The following is a 21,403-nucleotide window of genomic DNA, read 5'->3' as shown; positions in this document are numbered from 1 at the left end:
TTTATGTCATTTAACTGATTGATAAATCTTTTCTGCACTGATTATCATTCACACAATGGAGGTAGAGGTCAAGTGACACAGAGGAAGAAGAAAGAAGCCATCATCTTATACGAGTTTCTTTTTATTGTTCAATGCATGGCCACACACATATACTGGTTTTCTTTTGCACTGTGCATGATGGGACAGTCACTATGGAGATGCTGATGTAGATGGGATACATTTTAGGAGTTTACAAGGGTCCAAATACATCCCACATACCTCTGGGAAAGTCAGCTGCCCCCCTCTCTTCTGAGCCTCCTTGATGACTGGCTACAGCATGAGGCTAATCTACCTCCATCCTCCCTTTAACATGACACCTTGTAACATAAATTCTGGATTATAGTTTTATTTTTTTCATTTTAGAACTGAAGAACTTGTTCAGTGGATCAACGCACGACAACAAACCCTTCCCTTTCCCTTAAACATTCTTGCATATTTCACTCAGATTTAGCTTACAAAAAGCAAAATAAACATCATTTGGGTATAAAAATAAAATCCAAATTAAAACCTCAAACAGGGTAACACCTGTCGTGTTTTTTTGATTTTTTTTTGCTTTTCTCTTCTCATACAGAGACAGCACAATACATACGTCACTGGTCACAAAGGTACACTGCAAATAAAGAAAAACAAACCCAAATATAAATAATTAAAAAGCCACAAAGGAAAGAAACCAGTCCTGGAGAAGTACATTTGTCTTCCTCAACCCTCCCTAGAGGCCTATGCGCTATGACATGCTTGGTTTGTTTTTGTAAGACTGGAAGCCTCAGGTGTCAGGTGGACAGAGTGTGTTTTCTCTATCTTAAAGTTGTCGTCATATACCCTCGACTTACCAAAACGCAGCCCTACAACATTTGCACATTCTTAACCTTGTTTTTCAAATACAGGTTGAAGGGAAAGGGGAGGAGGTAACGAAAATCCAGAACACTGTTCTAAATATCTAGATGGATTCATCTGAGTGTGAATGTGTTGATGTATGTGGTTTCTCTCTCGACACGAATGTACTCGTTTGCTAACATATACAGTGTATTCCTGGTTAGGGTGTGAACCAGGGGCACTTAAAAGTTGTGTAGCGTCCCCCCACCGTTTTCCGCACCCCGACCACTTGGGGTCACTCTTTATGTTTAGGATTGGGACTGGGAGGTGGGAGATCTGCCATTTCTTATAGCGCTGTTTCGCCCGCATTTCTCTTTTTTTTTTTACTCCACTGTTTTAACTTTTCCATCCCTCTAAGCTTTAACTCTTTCCTTAGATTCAGCTTTCTTTTGAGTTGTTTTTTGCCTTTGGAGACGCAGATACACACAGAGCAAAAGAGTGGGAGAGAGAGAGAGGGAGCGAGTGTTGTGATCGATCAGCTGTTCGCCACGCCGACAGCTGCCCCCGTTTGACCTCTCAGCCAATCTCCTTCCACTGCCGGTAGAACTCCACGATGTTCTTCAGCTCCATGCCTGCTGAACCCACCGCCTGGATCGCCGCCTGGCAGGGAACAACATAAAAACAGAGCAGAAACTAAAATCCATTAGGCTTCACTAGTCTTGGTGAAAAACGTCAATTACCTGAGTGTGTTTTTGTCTGTAATGCAACAAAATACAGCAAGTGACTAACCTTCATTGCTGCTGACTGAGAGCAAAGCTCCTCCACTTGATGGCCAGTAAGAATGGTCACCATGCCAGCTGTATCTTCATCTCCGTTGCTCTGGGAGACCGTTAGCTGACGACAACTGTCCACCATCTTGTATAAATGCCTAGAAATAAAGAACCATTAAAATTAGAGGTCATACTCATCCATCGAGCATGTTAGAAAACTAGCGGTAGCTGTAGAAGGTTTACCAGGCGTCGATGTCCTGATGTTTCACTTTATCTCTTTCAAAACTTCGACCCGACTCCTTCTGGCAGCGTATGTACCTACAGAAAGATGTGATACAGACTATTTAAGAAATCATCTAAATAAGGGAGTTTTATGGAGTAAAAGTGAATTTTTGTGTTCAACATATCCCAGTAAACAAAAGATATATTTCATGTCCCCTACCAATAAAGTGCAGCGACAAGTTCCATTAGTCACTATATATGCACACCCACCTGTTGCCTTTGCGAAATTCAGACTCCAGGAAGCGGATGCCATCCCTGGCACCAGAAATTTCCTTCTTTAACCTGTCAAGTCCATCAATCACTACAACACAAAAGTCCAAATTAAGTACCTGAGATTTTAGGTCATTGCCATAGTCAAGTGTTTGAACTGGCACATTTATGGTTGTAGGATCTTTGTTAGAGCTGTCACACCACTAGTGACATGTTCAGGGCTGCAACTAATCACTCGTCAATTAATCTACCATTTTATTTCTATAAATCAATTTGTTCAGTCTGTGAAATATAAATACAAATTGAATACAAATCTGAAGAGCCTTCAAATAGCTTATGTCCAAACAAGTGCTAAAAACATTAAAATAACAAAATCAGCAATCCACATTTGAGAGCCTTAAACCAACACATTTTCAAAATTACTGACTAGTGATTTTTTCAGTTTACTTATTGCTTCAACTATGACATATTCTGTAATGTTTGTAATTTTATGCACTGAAATCAACAGTAAAATATAAATATTTGAATGTACAGCAAGTGTGACGTAATACTCTTCATCAAAAACAAAAAGAAGCATCTGTAATAAAAAAAAAAAAGTGATCTTACGTGAGATTACAGAATGGAAAATTATTAAACAGTAAAGTCAGAGATCATGAAAAGCCTGAAACCCCACTATCTATTTTAAAATCGAGTTGGGGTAGGGGGGGACAGACAGAGGACGAGGCACTGACCTGTCCGTGGGATGATGATGATGAAGCAGCCGCTGCCAGCCAGCTGCCGGATGAGGTTCAGATGCTGGCAGAGAGCAGCTGTGTCTGGTACCAGGTAGGGAGACATGGACGACTGGGCTTTAGGCTGCTGAAGGCTGCCCTCTAGCTGCGACACCTCCAGCTGCCATGAACAGACAGAAAGAGAGAACCAGCAGCTGATAATGTGCGTTTAATGCAAGATGTATATTAGGGTATTATTGTCACAGGAATACAATATGACCATATATGGGATCTGTACCATTCACACTACCTTCATCAAATGATTGTGTTGTGCGTGAGACTTACACTGACAGCTGGTTCATGTTAATTAACTAACTAAACCATATGCCTCCTACCAAATTATTCTTCATAAACAATAAACATTTTCTATGATTTCTTTTATATTTTACATTTTCTATTTCTCAAGGAATGGGAAGTTTTTGCAGTGATGACTAGAATCAGAACACAGCTGTGTCTATGCTGTATCACTTCTACAGAAACACAGACAGGGTAAACAAACCTGTAGTCGAAGCTGGGCCATATCCCTCATCAAGCGATTCCGACGAGCCTCCTCTTCAGCCTGGACAAATAAAGATAAAGGCAGGAGAGTCAACATCAAAAGGGACAGCTGCGTTGCTCACATTACAAACCATTTTGGTTCCAGGTCTCTGATTAAACATTGTTCACATTTAGTTAGGTCAACAGTTACACAACTTCACCATTTTCACTGTCTAAACTACACACAGAATAATCAGACTCTATGCATTCCCCCCCCCGCAAGAGTTTTGACAACTCTGCTTCTGATTGATTAGTTCTTGTTGCCTCTGTTGGTTAAGGTTACGGTGCGGTTAGGGTTAGCCAATCAGAGGCAGAAAATGTGGCAGGACTTGATGAAAAGCTGGGCTCAGTCAAGTGAAAGTTTTAAACTCTGGAAAAAAAATTACACAGGCTTGCCTGAATACAGCCCCCCTGTCGTTCTTCTAGACATTGTTCAGTTGTCACTCACCATTCGGAACTGGGCCTTGGCCTGCTGCACCAGATTATCCTGTTCGGACTGGCTGATGCTGGTGAAGATGCCCGCCTCCGGGTTGAAGTGCAGCACGTTACCCTGGAGATTTGTTAGGAAGTGGCCAAAACTGCGAATGCAACACACTCGCACTACACACTGTAAGAAAGAGAGCAAAGAAAATGTTTTAAAGAGGTGGTATTATGCTCATTTTCAGGTTCAAAATCCTATTTAGGATTGTGCCAGAACAGGTTTACATTGTTTGCTGTGGAGTGATACATCTTGTCTGCACATGCGCAGTTCCTAGTTAAGGACAACTAGCCAATCAGAAGCAGAGAAGGGCGGGTCAGCAAAAAGATGGTAAACAGCTTTGATTCAGCTATAGGCGACATGTTGCCGACCAGCTTGGCAACATGGATTGGAGCAACAGTTTCAGAGTGGTGAGTTATTAATCTGTAACAAATGTATCTTTCATCCATAAAGTTATAACTGAGCTCTGTCTCTACATCACAGGAACAACTTCATGTCCACTGACTGCCTGGAGGGTAGCTAGTGTTTGGAAGGAAGAGGAATAGGGCTGCAACGATTAGTCGACGTAATCAACTACGAATTTTTATATAGATGCCGTTTAAGGCAGAGATAGCAATCTTCATACTTGGAATAACTGCAATGCACTACAGGAAGTACTGGGGGCAGTATCGCTTCCACTGTCTGCCATGATTGCTTGACTGTAAAACTACTCACAAAGAAGAAGTGGAAAGAAGCGGAGAAAGAGGCGAACACCAGAGCAGCTTTTGTTTTTACAAGTTTGGTACGCTATTTAATCACTAAATACACTTACGAGCGGTTTTGAGTCGAGAAATCAACTGTGTAGAACTTTAATATTGGCAGTTTTACCAAAGTTGATGGCGAATCGAAAATGTGTTCAAACGTTTTTGGAGTTGGCAAGCTCCACAAGTGCCCGCGAGGTTAGTGGTGCCAGCTGGCCGGCCAGTCACGCCCAGAGAGCCTGGTCCCAGTTACTCAAACCACTGCAGCAGCAACAACAGAGCTGCAGAGACAGAGGAAAGCAGTGTTTCCTATACATTCATTAATTTGCGGCAGCCCGCCACAATATTAACGCCGACCGCCACATACTGATTTTGTTTTAATTTTATTTTACTAGGCCTATTTAAAATCTTATTTGATTGCAGATCAGCGCCGTAGCGCATTTGCACAAAACATCCTCTCGCTTGCCTCTCCCTCATAAACACCGTAGCACAAATCTGTCCAACACAACGCTGTCAATATCGGAGACCTATGGAAGATTTTATTGGACTTTAATATTTGTAACCAACAGAAATCAATCCACAAATGTGTACTATGATGCCCAAATATCTACAAATATGTATTTTTACATTTGTGATGCGTCAAATCATATCCACAAAAATATAGAGTAACTTCTACACAAAACAGTTTTTGCACATTTGCAGATTACTTTCTGTCAATTTGTGGGTCATGTTACATTTGTACATACCTTTTTACACATTAGTGGAATATACACAAATATCTCACTACCCAAAACATTTATTTTTACATTTGTGTTGTGTAAAATCACATCCACAAAAATACAATGCAATTTGCAAATATGTACAATTTACTCTGCACACACATTTTTATTTTATATTCAAAGTGTTATTTACACATTAGTTTCAAAAAACACCTTCATTTTTGTCATACTGCACATTGCTGCAGCTCCTCTTTTTACCCTGTGAGTTGAATGCTCTGTTTTAGCTATGGAGTGATGGATCTCACTCTTCTACAAAATCTTTGTTGGGAGTTGCACATGCACAGTACCTAGTTGAGGACTACTAGCCAATCAGAAGCAGAGTAGGGCGGGTCTGAAAGCCGGTTAACACGGCTTTGGTTCAGCTGTATATGATGATTTTTAAAACTCTCTACATCATAGTAACAACTTTATGTCTATTGACTTACTGGAGGGTAGCTATTGTTTGGAAGGGAGAGGACGTCTCGTCACTGTGCTCTGCAGCCCACTGTGTATTTGAGGGTGTGTCTGTCTAGCCGTTAGGCGAGCATTATGACGTGTGTTTTCTTGTGACGTCATAAGAAAGCAGAACTAAAGGCTGGACTACAAACAGGCTGTTTTCAGGCAGTTCAGAGCCGTGTTCTCTGGGGGAGATGGGAACTCACTTTGGGCTTTTTCACTTTGCAAACCTATTACATGCACAAAAAAGGTATATAACTCAATAAAAGGAGAGGGAAAAAGCCAAAAAGCCTAATATGACCTCTTTAAAGAAGATAATAACAGATATACCTATATATTTTTAAATATATAAATATACACATACCAATCACATAGTAAAGTTGCTTTAATTAATACTGTTATGTTGTATACTACTATTATGAAACCGTCACCTGATATGAGCCAGATAATCTGTAGAAGAGAAAAGCAAAAAAAAATTTTTTAAAAAAACACACAGGTTCCTCTGGCTCCACCTAGTGCTCATGTACTCCCACAGGGAGCCATCACCTGACTCTCCTCAGCTCTGCAGGACTTTTTACTTATTGTTTTGGTTTTGTATCTCGCAACTTTATAGTTTTGGTTCAGCCCTCCAGTTCAGCCGTTTTCGGCAAAAAAACAAAAAACAAAAAAAACTCAGATAAACCCACTGTACTCTACCTGCTCAGCACCAAACGGCATTTAGCCAAAGTTAGTGAATACCTGGTGAACACAGTGGAGCATTTAGCAGCTAAAAGTATTTTTCTCAGGAGTTAGCAAAGAATGAAACTGGACAGAAACATGACTCCAAATAAATGCTAATTTGGCTCTGTGTCCACTGGATGTGTAAATAAGCAACTGTTTGCAAACATGTTTACCACAACAACTTTAACAAGGTGATAATATGTGGGAAAAAATATACATAAATGAATGCATATTAAGGATAATTTTTCATCACGGTCATTATTGACATTAAAATCAAGGGACATCAGAATATTTTCCTCTGACAAGGAAGAGTTAGTTTGATTTAGGGATTTAGGATAAATACGATTATTTTCATTAACACTTTGTCTGCAGATTGTTTTGATTAATCAGTTAATTCTTTGGTCTATAAAATAGAGAAAAACAGCCACCACAATGTTATAAAGCCCAAAGTGATGTCATCTAACTGCTTATTTTGTCTGACCAACAGTCAAAAATGCTAAAATATTTAGTTAATTATCATAAACCAACAAAAGCAGCTTAAATGATTAGTGAGTGAGTGACTTTTACGTAAAATAGGTTTGGATTCTATGGACAGATATTTCAGTAAATTCAGTAATTACTGAGATACTGTACACTGAAAATAGTTTTGCTAAGAAGACAGTGGCTAAAGTTAAGTGTCATGACTCAACAATAATGGTAATTTGCATTGTGAAACTGTTTCCTTTGGTGTTCTCCAGTGATTTTAACCAACAAACATCTGTAAAAGATTTAAGATTACCTGTGTCTGTGTGTGTCTGTGTGTGCGTGTGTACCTCCTGTAGGGGGGTGAGGGAAGGGTTGCGGCGAGTAAAATCAAGGCGGCGGTGAGCTACGTTGAGAGCAGGTAGGTGTCGCAGAGCCAAATCCTCAGGCAGTAGCAGACTCTGGACCAAACCGGGCTGCTCACACTCATTTAACAGTTCTGTCACGTCTGCGTTCAGACCAAGCTCTGCAGTACACACAAATAAATAAATAAACGAGCAGTAGACTCAGAGCAGTCATTAGTGTGTAAAAATCACACAGAGAGACAAAAATTCAGCGTGAGCAGAGTATTAACACTGTTTGTTAAGTGAGTGCACACAGTCCAGAGATGAGATTAGAACTCGGAGATATGGACAATAAAAATCGCTTTTGGATAATTAAATTCACATCATTACACTGCATGGACACACTTTCTCAAATTCCTTTCATTTTGTACATAAATGTGCATTATGATTTAATAATGATATGAACTGAAATAGACCAAATAATATTGATAAAAATATCCCTCATTGAAAAGAATAGGTGAACATTTTGGGAAGTCATTCGCTTTACTCTCATATCTGTGTACTGAATATAAAGCTATTTGTATAAGCTACAAATATTTGTATTGGAAACGGGTCTAAGGTTAAAAAAATCATCTCTAAAGCTCACTAATTAACAGTTATATATTGGTAGTTTAATCTGTACAAAACAACAAGTTGTGGCTTTAAAAGGTTGTTACATGCTGGAACTATTTGTTGCCCAGGCCGGTCACTTCATGGAGTCTTGTCCTTAGTGAGAGATTGCCAGGGAGTCATCGGCTTGGCAAAGAAATAGTTCTACCACGCAACACCCTTGGACAGAGCCAGGCTAGCTGTCTGCCTGTTAAGCAAAGCTAATTGCCTGCTGGCTACAGCTTTAGCTTTTTATTTAACCTACAGACATGAGAGTGGTATCAATCTACTCCTGTAAATGAGTGGTTTAGGTAATGTCTTCATCCAGTGTCTCAAAGGACATTATAGTATTAGTGGACCAAGGGGAAATAAAAATCTACTGAGCTATACAGTTAAAAAATCTCTATGCAGTGCAGTCTATCAGTAACTCACCAGCCTCGAGCATCTTGCTGCCATCTGGTAGCAGGTTGAGCAGCACAGACAGCCGGTTCCACAGGCTTTGAGAACTCTGCAGAGAGACCCAGTTAGTTCAATATTCTCCTACAATGTTATTGTCTCATAAACAACACACAACAATCTGCCCCCTCACCTGTGCACACATGAGGATAATGTCGGTGTTTGTCCTTAGCCAATCAATAAAGACCTTCACAACCTGGATCAACCCCTGATTGGTCAGAATCTCCAGCTTCTCTAAAAGGGTTTTCTCACTATGTACTGACTGAGTACTGTGTTGGCTGTCTTCCGAGTCAGAGCCTATGTCTAAAGGAGGTGACACAATGACAAACAAGAAAGACAAGTTGATTTCAACATTTGAGTCCTTTGGGAATCAATTTAAAAAAAGAACAGATTTTCAAGAAAACATCCACAGTAAGGAAAAAAAAACAAACAAAACACAAAAATGTTTCACTGAGGCAAAAATCACATTACCATTGTCATTGGTTCCATTGGCAGTACCAGGGTTCATATCGCAGGGTGAATCCCCAGGAGGAGGGGGTGTCTCTTGGGAGGGGGGAGCAGAGGTGTCAGTAGGGGTGGGAATACCAGAAGAAGATGAGGCTTGAGGCCTCAGCAACATGTTGCTGAAGGTTGGCGCCAGGCGGAAGCAGCGTTTTGCCTGGAAGAGTTGCGAGGACATGGCCTGGAGGTTACTGCTGATGCTGGCGTCACTGGGCATGAGAGGCCCGTTAGTGGTCGGAGGTGTATCACCGTCCCTGTCGCCTCCTTCTTCCTTGGGTTGGTCTTCATCTTCCTCCTGGTGATCCCGTGCCCGACTCTCCAAGTTGTCCGAGTTTTCTGTGTCCTCTATGTCTTCCAGGTCTGAGCGAGACTCCTGGCTGTTCATGTCAGAGTCCGTCTCTACATCAAATGCCGTTCCTCCTTCTTCCTCCTCTTCCTCTGAGCCACTCCCCCAGCTGCCCTCCTCACCCAGGGGGTCTTTCCTAGTCTCCTTCCTGACCGACGGAGGATTGGGCGGAGTTCCTGTCGCCGTGCCACCTGCTGAATCAGCGTGACCCCTCCTCTCATCGTCATCGTCATCATCTTCTTCGCTTTCAAAGCCTTCGCTAAGGTCGCTTTCATCCTCTCCTTGAGCGTCCTTGCGGCCACAGCGGCGCCGGCGAAGTCTAGAAAGGCGGGTGTACTTCTTTTTCTGTCTCTGTTTCTCTTCTTCCAACTTGCACTGTTCTTCCACACTGCCCTGCTTTTTGCTGTGAACCCTTTCACCGCCATCTTCATCCTTCTCCTCATCTTCTTGCTCTACGGAGCCATTCTGCAGAGGCTTCTCATCACAGCAATCTTTCGGTGGAGCTGACATATCCCTCACCTCCAGGTCATCTAGATAAAAGAAGAAAATCACTGCCTTTCTTGTCTTCATTCAGGTTGTTCCAACTACATATTTCACATTACAGAACTGGGTTATCCTTGAAAGAGCATGTCAGAAAGACTGAATAAATATGCTGAACTTTAAATTGCCCTTGACTTGTAAAAACCTACTGCTGTAGTTCTCCCAAAAGAATAAATTTTAAACCACAAAAGGGCAGCATTTTAAACCTGAAAGATAAGGTAATAATCACCAGAGGCCCCACGATACGATGATATCACAATATTTATGTCACAATGCAATATTATTGCGATTTTAAACATATTGCGATGTATTGGAATTTATTACTTTTTTCCAACTTTAAATTGTGTCTCCAAAGGAAAACTCGTTTTCTAGTGGACTGAAAAAGTAAATGATTTTATTATTAAAGTACGAAAAAGTAAAATTCTCATCGATACATGGCATCCATGTTTCGATACAGTATTTCCACGGAAAATATTGTAATACTATGCTATTTTGATTCCCCCCACCCCTACTGAAAGATGTTGCAAATGAGGATACACTGGGACTGACACATTAATCTAGAGATTTCCTGTACTAGGCTGTGCTGCCTTATGAGGATTTGTTTTTAGCCTTGAACTAACTTTTATTTGCGTTTGTGTTCCTTTCCCTCTTCAGAAGGATCTCCTCTCACCTGTGATGTCAGTGTTAAGTGGAGGCACCTGGCCCTCTGCCTCCTCCAGTTCAGCTTGCAGACGGATGTTGACATGGTTCACCAGATGGGAGAACAGTGCCAGAGTAAAAGCTATGGATGCACTGTACTGCTTCGATCCTAAAAGACACAATACAGAAAAAACCCAAACAAAACACATTTACATTTGAAAAATTTACTTCTTCCGTTTCATATCAACAAAGCTTCTGCCGATGATCATTGCTACAATACAGCATTCCCCACTGTGGTACTAATCATTTACAGATAAAAGTTAAGAGCCCAATATTAGCACATTGCACATGTATCGGTGTCAGTGCAGAGGTCAGCTGATAAAATTACAAGAAATGAAGTACAGAAATGCCAACAATGTGTTTTGAAACAGTGTCACCATTCTAGTTTGTCTGCCTGTAATTATTACAATCCTTATCTCATCATGATATATCCCACTAACACTAACCTCCCCTCTTCAGGCTGTGCACCACCATCAGACAAGTGACCACCATCTTGAAGACGAGGGTGTCGGGCAGCACAGGGTAGGAGCTGTCGGCGTGCTGCTGCTCCTCCTCCTCCTCGCTGGGGGAGTGGTGAGCACTGCCTTGTGTCGGTGGCGGCAGGTAGAACAGCACCAGGTTGAAGTCCTCCAGCACTGACTGGCAGAGTGACGTCAGCTCTGTCTCCAAAAGACTACATACAGAGAGAGTGAGAGAATGGGAAGCAACATAATGAAGATGAAAGATGCACTAAAAATAAATGGCGAACACAACTTAATGTATTATCGACGGATAACACTCATGCTCAAGACCATTTTGTTGTTTATACATTTTACAGACAGTAAACGCTTTGCCTGCGATCACGTTGTGAACCATGTTGTGTCCGCTGGATTCTGCTGACCTCCGTTCAAACCAAATATTTGACTTTGATATAGTGGTGCAGGTAAGAGGTTAGATATTTGACAATCATTAAACATTTATAACAGACTGTGATCATCTTGTCTTAACATACACAGAAGGGTTAAGGATTAAAAATACAGTAAAGGCTCAAGGTTTATTTCCACTGTGGACTAAAACACCAGATGAGCAGCGTGATGCAAGACAGGAGATGAGTGACAGCACAGGCACGTACCTGTTCTTGGGCTGCAGCAGGCTCTGAAGGTACATGAAGCTCACCAGGAGGCGTTTAATGTCTTTTGATCTACAGAAAAAAAGTCAGAGCAAACTGATGGCAACCATAGTTTACAGATATTTGTATTTTTTTTTGACCAAAGCAGATCAATCCATTTAATACTTTTCATGTTTTAGCCACACCTGTGCATGTGCTAAAATAACCCAAGCAAAACATGTTTTTATCAAAACGGTGGTGTGTTGAATGTCCTGTTGCATGGTGTTGGTACTGTATTACTGCTTTTACTGCCATTATGGGTCTTCTGAGCAATTTTCTGAGAAAATTTTAAATACATTTGCAGAGAATAGTTTCAACATTTTGGGAAATATGCTGAAATAATATCTTTTTTAGCTGAGTGTAAGATGAGAAGATGGACACCACTCACGTCCATACGCTAAATATGAAATTTGAGCCAGCAGTGTGGTGTCAAGCTCCTCATCTAACTCTTGGCAAGAAATCCAAAAAGCTTATTTCCCCATAATGTGAATAATAGATGTGATACATTTATGATGGTACATAATATTTTCAATTTGTCACTATTTCATAGGTAAACATAGTGTATACCCACTATACCCTCCTTCTACACACCAGGGATTCTCTTACAATGCACTGGGATTGATCAACTTTTGTTTTACCCACACCTCTCACAGGATTTTTTTGGACTAGAAATGTTATAGTAGAAGTCATATTTTCCTGTGTGCAGAGAGTTTTCAGACATTCTGAAATCCTGTGAATCCTTCTCACCTTTGTCGAGATGGAGACAGCTTCTTCATTTCCTGCTTTTTCACTTGGTGGTACATCTTGGCAGCTTTGTCAAACAGGCGCTTCAGGTTGCCATAGGCACCCTCAAAGGGGGCATCAGATTGGATGCTAGCACAGATGAAATTTCTGTTAAGTCTCTTAACTTATTGTGCTGTGGTTTAATAGTTTACATCATATTTTAATTGTACATAAACATTCCTCACCAGCGTAGGTAGTAATAAGTTGCTTCAACATTGTAGAACTTGCTCCCTGCCAGTGTGCCCAGTTGGTTAAAAGGCATTCCTGCAGACAGGTGGATGAAGAAGTGGGTAGATTTTAGGGTAAAAGTTAACATTTATTCTTGGAGTTGCCTGATGTGGACTGAAAATCATATCTCAATCTGAAAAATAAAGATGATGTGTGTTCATTTTATAACAACAAACGAAAGTATAGGAAAACGTAAGTTGAACTGACATAGGCAGCGGCTGTGCTGCGGTTTGTCCGCCGTCAACTCATACTGAGGTTTTTTCAGCAGCGGAGCGTTAGGGTGTGCCCTATGTTTTTGACATGTTGTTAATTTGTCATTTTGGGTGCTTCAACTACAAAAAACAGCTCTCTGTGAACCCAATACATTTCCCACATGGAGAATTTCAGAATAAGAGCGTTTTGCCTGCCTGATTTTGCTGACCAGTTGTCCATTTTTGTGCTTCTACCATAGTTAAGTCAGCTACAAAGTTAAATTGTTTCTTTTTTGTCTCTTAACTGTGTTAATTGTTGATTTACGAACGGGAGTCTGCACTGGGTTTTGTTAATAAAATCAACCGGATTCTCTATGCCGTTCTGTGTCCAACTTCCTGCCTGGTGCATCTGCTCTTTACTGCTTGATGCCGCATCCATCAGAAATTGACTGGCAGTGAATATTGAACTTTAGCCAACTTAAAACAAACAAAGACATCGCAAATCAAATCGGAATCCTGGCAGAAAAGTCGCAATAACATTTTCTCCCCCAAATCGTTCAGTTCTAAAATAAATGTAGAATTGCAAGTTAGACAGTGTGCAGGAGTTTATTTGCAGTGATTGTTGTTGGCTACAAAAGTAAATCACGTCTGATGAAAGCATTTCACCAGCTTTTTAGAAAGAAAGTATTCTTGCCACTCTTCCGGCCAAGACAACACAAATCTGACCAGGTCCTCCCTGGCCACGGGAACAGCAAGGTGCTCTGCTAAGGAATTTTACATTACAGTCACTCACCTACGTGTGGCATGACAGACAGGGCCTGGTGGTAAAACCTTTCTGCCAGCTGTTCAGCCTCCACTCCAGCAAGTTCATTCTGATAACGGGCTGCAGAGGAAACAAACATTCAGACAACAAAAAATAAATAAATAAACAAAATAAACACTTCCATTACTTATGAACTAAATAGAACCACAGCAACAAAAAACCTCAATAGGGGATGAAAAAAAAAATAAAAAAATAAAAATCAAGCCTCATTTATATAAAACTCATAAAAATCATATAAAAATGATTTATAAACGCCTAAACAAAAGTCATTAACTTTGGCTAAAATATGAGTTTTCTATAAATGTTCAGTGATTCATTTCAAATTTTTGTTTATTTGTCAAAGGCAAAATATCTCTATATCACATAAGTCCAAACCCACCAAACAGCCTCCTGTCAATTATACTCTGTAGTTAAGCCAAAATTTCCCACGCTGAATGACACACACACATGCTGTCTCACACCTCTACAAGCTGGGTAGAGAGATGCACTAATTGCATACTCTATTATCATGTTCTTACCTAGATCTCCAAGGTAGACCAGACAGCGATGACAAGCCATCTGTGCCCACTCCATCTCCTTGGGGGTGGCTGACACTGGTTTCTTTCGGCCTGCAAGGAATAATTACACAATGTTTGTTTCCCCCCCCATTTCATTTCAAGCATTTAGCTGATGCACTTACCCTAAATGACATGGAGTTATGTAACAAAAGAACAAGCTTAAATTCCAGCAAAGCAACAACTTGCAAAAACCAGAGTGCAAGAATGTTAGAGACAGAAGGCATGGTTTCTCTGTCCCTAAGGTTTTAATGTCCAAAAGTGCTTTTGTTTTAGCTGGCCAAGAAGAAACTATGTATTTGTTATATTTCTTGATAAGATAAATGTTTACTTCATGCAGGAAGACAGGATTACAGGCCTTGTTTACCCCAGTATTTTAGCCCCTGTTAAGGATCCGAGTGGATCTCAATCTCTATGTACATGAAATCTGTGCAGTGTGTCTGAACAAAAAGAGAAATTATCAAACCATAGAGTGGAGAACAAGCTCATCCAAGTCAGACGACAAGTACTGGCTGCAAACTGCCTGTTTGTATGCATGTTCTGACAATAGACTACCTTGGCACTTCTCCACATATTTGTCTGCTTTGCATAGTGCAAGGGAACACTGACATCTGATACGGACTGAATTTAGAATATGGACACATAAACACCCTTGTGTAAATGCAACGGTGTGATCTCACTGTTCATTAACTGAAGAGTCAAAGTACATTTGAATACCAGCTGTAAATGACATCTAACCTTTCCATGGACCCTTCCAGAGAGTTTGTGCAGTTTAAATATTTAATCCATGACTTTCAAAACACTCATAATACCACATTAAATGAGATTTACACACATTTCACAATAAAAGCTAATCTGATGGTGCAAAGATGGTGAAAGAAAGAGCTGTGGGTCTGTGGATTTAAGTTCTTTTCTCACAAGACCAGAACGCATTAAAACTATATTGTAAAAACATCATCACAGCAAACATTTTCTGTTACTGTAGGAAAAGGACAAGTTAACAATGGCTCCTTCTTATTCTAGTGCTCTAGTAAGACATTAAAGTGAGTCAGCATGCACAATACCAAGATCCTGAAACTGTTGCCGCTAACCAGAATTTATCCATCATTGATTTCATAATAAACACCTGTGCTTTTCTCAGTGTGACATGTCAAAACGTCTTTAGTGAAAAAGGATGAAGTAAATATTTTAAATATGGACAAGCATACATGTGAATGTTACACATCCTGCTTGTGTGCTGTGTCTGTATGTGTATTAGTGTTGTGCACATCTGACCGATCAATGGGTCTGTGACGTGGGTCCAGTCAATGCAGTCCTGCAGCTCTAGCTGGTAATGTGACTGGATGTAGAGCAGCAGGTGCTGGTAGAAACCCACTCCGGCGATCAGGTGTGTCCGGTAGGCACACTCAAGAGCGCTGCGACTGTGGATGTGCTACAAAGGAGGAACGAGAAACATAAGAGTGGACACAAGACATTTGTGATATGACCAGAAGAAGAAATAGGATCTACGTAGCATACATATTGTAGTTTACAATGGGCAATTTGATGCAAAAGAAACTGGTTAAAAAATAAAACCACTACAAAGAAAGAAAACCAGAAAGACAGTTTCAATAGGCAGACAAATTAATTAATTTTATGGGCGTAGTTGAACTTTTATGAGTATTCCACAGAGTACTTAAAACATATAGACTATATAAAAGAAGTGGACGTAGTCATCGTGACGTCAGCTGTTGGTTTGTGGATTGTGGTTTTGAAGCGTGGCACCGCCATGTTGATTTTTTTACAACCAGGAAGTGACCATATTTGGACGAGACGGTGGAGCTAACGGCCGTGTGCGGAGCTAGCTCGCTTGCTTAGCTAGGTGCATGTGTAATTCGCGTTAACTGTCATTTTAACAGGGCTGATGGCTTTGTCTATCGAACAACAGTCTTAAAACTAAATGTACTCACCAGAGAAAGTGAACAGTCAACCCATGCATTCTTCTTCCTTGTCAGAACAAGATCTATGGCCTACATTACCCACTATGCAACTAACTACAGTTTGTTTGGAGAGGCAGTCTTTCTTTCTCGCCACCTGCTCTGCATCAAGTCCCATCCTACTGTGCTGTGAAAGGCTAGTAATTGTTACTTCAATGTGTCCTTTTGATTGGATGACAGATGTGAGCGCAGCAATGCCTCTATGATGATAGTGATCCTTGGTGTTCCTTCGACTGTGACTTATTGCATTCATTTTCTAGTTGGTCTTTAATATGAAATAGAAAAGATCTGATTAGTTAATTTACCACACTGACACTAATACTTTTGAGGGGCATACATGAGATAACAGATAATACGAATAGCCTTTTCCATAGATAAAACAACAAATTATTTTAATTTTAAATGCTTAAATTTTAAATAAGCCTTAATTAGAGAGCTACAGAGATCGGGTGAGCCCATTTCTTTATAACTCCACACCCCCAAATTGTTTCTATTGTCAGCCTTAACCAACACCGACTCAAGTGACATCACGTGAGGCAATTCATAAGATTTCGCACAGTTCTGCAATGTTTGTCCCGCATACCACCTACAACCTGTAATCAGACTCTGATGTGTGAATTTGTTTAAGTTCCCCTTCAAGAAGAGATGCCTCGCCAAACAAATGTGCAACAAAATACTAAAGCGCAGACTGCTGACGAACATTAATTGTTTTTAGGATTTGAATCACTCTACATTATCTTATTTCTATGTTTAAAACAGAATTCAGTGCAGAAATGATTAGGCTATATTTAATAAGATAAATAATGTTGTTGGTCAAATATTAGAGCAAAGTGCCAAAAGTTTTTTAGGGTTCCACCAGGACCACCCATGGATAACATGGACACACTCTGAGGTTGCGTTACCCACCAGTGTCCCGAAAATGGCAGATGTCATAGCTGAGATGACCTTTAAGTGGCAGCTAGGATGTCAAGTCAGCTAGCAAAAGAAACACTGGTTGACTAACATGCAAAGAGGATTTTTTTCCCCTCACAACTGTAGGACCATTTACCTTCTTGTTGGTCTTGATAACCTGGATGACCTCATAGTAAACCTTCCTCCAGAGTAGCTCCTCGGCCTTACGGCCGTAATCAACTGGATGGAGAAACATCAACTTTACACAAAGTTCCCTCAGCCTGAAAACACACAGAAAGAATAACAAATTCACACAGGTATAAGGAGGTACTTGGGTCACCGGTTTGACAAGTGGACTAATGAGTAAATCTAGTTTCACTTGCTTGGTGGGGATACAAAGAACAGAAACACCTAGCAAAGATACAAACTTGATGGTGGACATTTTTTAATGATTAATCGAGTCAGTCATCGGCAGATTAATCAACAATGAAAATAACCATTATTTGCAGCATTAATTTATAGACACTACATCCATAAAAAGCATCCTAAAATGTATGCTAAAGAATCTAATCACTTGTGTCATGTTCAGAAGTTGTCAGGGATGCATATGCCCTTCTATTGTAGTTTAAATGCACATGCAACAAACAATTAATTGACAAATCTTACTTTTTTGATTAATGGCTTAGTCTACAAAATGTCAGAAAATAGTCCATTATAATTTCCTAAAGCCCAATGTGATGTTTACTTGTCAGTCCAAAATGAACAAATTGAGTCTAGCTCCCAAGACAGTCCCTCAGCAGAATGATATACAATATCCTCTGTCTCAACATCTGCATAGACACATGTTCAAGCCTCTTTCACATATTTACCTCTAACCTTCTCTTTTTGCGGTTTTGGTTCATTGCATCCAGTTTATTTGTTTAATCTTGGTGGAGATTACAATTTCTCACAGGTAGAGTCAAATGACCAAAGTGACGCATAGGTCAGTTTGAATACATTAGACATGTTTCCAAAGGTAAGTGTGAACTGGAATGGACAACTTTGGATACAGAATACCACGTCTGAACAGATTCTATGCACTCACAGAGATGCTGTGCGGTGTAGTCAATAGAACATGCAGAACAATAGAGAGGTTGTCTTATCAGCCAAATGAACTGGAGGTGAGCCACCAGAAACTGGTTGATGGGTTTAAATTCACACAGTTCAGAACAACTGACCAGATGACACTCAGATTGCATGCAGATTATAAGGTTTACCACAAAGTTTTACACTCCTTTCACACACAGTGCTGAGACACCTGGACATACTTGTTGCGAAGACTGATGTTCTCCGGCTTGAAGACCTCTCTGTAGGATGCCTTGCTGCCGATGATGATATCCAGCTTGTGCACAGACTCCACCACAGCCCTGAGTAGCGTTGGGCACAGAAAGCATGAGCATTTAGATTAAGTTAGATTCTCAAATACAGCGGGCTAACTTACAATGCTAGCAACCAAATTCCTTCCAGTTTCATTTCTTTGTAACAAGGGCGGTAATGATAAATAACGTTACAGCTAGCATTAGATCATTGATAAGCTAACAGAAGCTACATTTCCTCAAAGCAAGACTGCCCGTTCAGAGCCGGTGTTATACTGACAACTATGCAGGGATGTTGGGCTACTCTTTGTCGCGACATCTTGAATGGAAGAACAGGTGAACCCTTTCTTGTGATAGCAAACATTAATTGGTTAACGTTAGCGCTAAGTTAGCCAGCACATAACGTTCAATTAGCACCTTGGTTAGCTACGCAAAACGGCCTCGCCAACTTACCTGTAAAGTCGCTTGATGAGAAGGACTTTCGCCTCTGGCTCGCTGTCCTGCCCCGGTCCGCTCATATTAGCAAGAAGCCAGTTGTTTGATCACACGCTCCAGCGTTTAGTCCCCTTTTCTTTCAGCCCTCCCGACACACAGTTGTCAGGGCTACTCGGGGTTGTTCCCCGGCAGTGACAACCGTGTTGATAGCCAGCTAGCGCTAGCTATCAAGGTAGTGGTAGCTTTCCTCCCTTTCCCTCCGAGTCTCTTTCGTTTCTTATACCCTTTGGCAAGACCCCCTCAACCCATCCGTTCTGAAAACCGGGTTGGAGGGGGTGCCCAGTACTTTACGCTCTTCCTAGTCAGCTGAAACGCTCTGATATGCTTCCTGTGTTGTTCCCTGTTCCAGCCATCGCTACGAAGGCGGCCATTATTTCTATCAGGCAGTGACCGCCTGAATATCGCGAGACTACAGAACATTATCACCAGATTAAAGCGGCTGTTGCCAGGTAGTCTGAAAATCCCCCATTTGCAAACATCATGATGAAAACATTTCCTGCCTTTTTTGAAAAAAAAAAGGGGCATTAAAGCTGGTAAATCATTTTAGTAGTTTGTGAGATGGGAGAAATCCTACCCTTTTCTGGGGATTTGTTTCTGGATTCATCATTTATGACTTACTTACATTATGTATATATCATGTTCCCTCTCATTATTATAATCTTGCTCCCCTCACTCCCACGTGTTATTTGGACTACCTCTCACCTCCCAACCTACTACTGCATGAATGGAATCAGAAATGTTTTACAGATTACAAAAAATATTTCATATCACAATTTAATGCCTCTACACAATATGTACCACCCTCATAGGTGTTTTCCCTTATCTTTCCCGATTAGTTAGTGTGGAACAACTTTTCAACACCACCCACATTTATCATCCTTATTTAGTTATTTTTGGTGACCTCACATAATTCCCAATATAGATATGTAGGCCGAATGCACGTAGCCTATACGCAAATTACCTAATGGTTGTGTCACACAACAATCAGTTCTTTTCAATCAGTTTAGTCCACCATTTGCATGCCATCCATATCTTCTTTTTTTTGTTTCAAAGGACAAAGGGCTGATAAAAATGCTTTTCCTAATTAATGATGGTAGAATGGTGTGACCATAGCCACAATAAACTATGTTGTTGTAATTCCTCCTGGCTGCCAATAGAGGTCTATAAAGATCATAGATTATAATTTCCTTATAAATGCAATGTTAAAGTCACAAAGATTTATTTTAAGAGATGCTTGCTTCCTAAATTCCATGTATTATGTATTTCCTGACTACGGAAACAGGATATTGATATGCCAGAATTAAGAGTTTTATTAAGCTGATGGTTCACTATGTGATAGTTTTGTTAGTTGAAAATGTATAGGCATGTAATGATATTCTCCAAGTAGTAAAAGTAATGTAATTTTGATATAAACACCATGATTTTTGTCAAATTATTACATAGGCACATAGTTTACAGAAATGTTAATTTCATTGTGGCATGAATATCTTTCAGACCTTAACCTGGAAGAATAATTATATGAGTGTGTTTGATGCTCTGATCTATGGTGTGTCCGGTTTACACACCATGAGCCATCTATTGCTCTTCCATTGTGCTATTTTTTTCTCCTCTGTCCAAACTCAGAAGTTGCCAACTCACAAGGAACTGGAGGCGATTAAGTGTAGGAGGATGAGGATAATTACAAGCTTGCTATATTCAGTCGAGTCCCCAGTTCCCAGATCCTGCCTGCCTTCCATACTCTCAGTAACTCAGCTGGGGAGAGTGTGAGGAAATGATCTGCTCTGCTTACAAGAGAAGAATTACATTCCTGAGATGCAGAAAAAATGTAATGACCCAGATGAGCAAGCACTGTGATGCAACCACAAGCTTCACAAATGTACCTGTGATCTAAGAAGAGATCCAGACACAAAATAAGAGTGAAAAAGCTTGTAAATCCAGAAAATGATTCTTTCTATTTCAAACATTGGGAGAAAGGTATGCAACCATCAAAACAGATCAACAACCTAACCTTTGCTTCATTTAGTATTCAGATACAAAGTGTTACATTTTTGACATGATAGAGGATTTTTTTTTCTTTAAGATTCACAACCTTGTTAAGAGGGTGTGCATGCTGTGAGCCTACACATTTACATTTAGTCAATTTGAGATATTTAATAATAATTAAATAAAAAATGCTGGTACCAGTTTCTCAAATGTGAGGATTGTCTGTTTCATATGGTTGTATATGAAGTCATTTGGAGTTTTGGGCTGTTTATCAGATATATCATTTAATAATATATATATATAATTAAAAAATGTCACTCTGGGAAATTTTGATTGGCTATTTTATAGACTAAACAAAGGACATGGTCGATATTCTATATTTTTGTCACTGTCAACAAATCCCATGAA

General features: G+C 40.2%; 1 protein-coding gene across 1 annotated transcript; it reads right to left on the bottom strand.

Annotated features, from left to right (window-relative positions):
* Positions 1 to 103: 103 nt before the first annotated feature.
* On the bottom strand, positions 104 to 19,417 carry smg5 (SMG5 nonsense mediated mRNA decay factor). Its single transcript, XM_038710672.1, has 22 exons — positions 18,971 to 19,417; positions 18,470 to 18,568; positions 17,320 to 17,443; positions 15,571 to 15,727; positions 14,260 to 14,349; positions 13,712 to 13,801; positions 12,685 to 12,763; positions 12,464 to 12,589; positions 11,681 to 11,749; positions 11,016 to 11,242; positions 10,541 to 10,678; positions 8,955 to 9,860; positions 8,617 to 8,786; positions 8,460 to 8,535; positions 7,386 to 7,561; positions 3,870 to 4,028; positions 3,384 to 3,443; positions 2,846 to 3,005; positions 2,115 to 2,205; positions 1,866 to 1,940; positions 1,642 to 1,780; positions 104 to 1,512 (listed from the first exon to the last, which is right to left on the bottom strand). The coding sequence occupies exons 1-22, from the start codon at positions 19,033 to 19,035 to the stop codon at positions 1,429 to 1,431; spliced, it is 3,360 nt and encodes a 1,119-aa protein (XP_038566600.1). The 5' UTR covers positions 19,036 to 19,417; the 3' UTR covers positions 104 to 1,428.
* Between the last annotated feature and the right edge of the window lie 1,986 nt (positions 19,418 to 21,403).

The sequence above is a fragment of the Micropterus salmoides genome, unplaced genomic scaffold (genome assembly GCF_014851395.1).
Source record: "Micropterus salmoides isolate LMB-PRFRI ecotype aquatic unplaced genomic scaffold, ASM1485139v1 Ms_hic_scaffold_11, whole genome shotgun sequence".
In the NCBI taxonomy this organism is placed as follows: Eukaryota; Metazoa; Chordata; class Actinopteri; order Centrarchiformes; family Centrarchidae; genus Micropterus; species Micropterus salmoides.
Note: the sequence above shows the minus strand (reverse complement) of the source record. Positions and strands in the feature narration are given on the sequence as shown.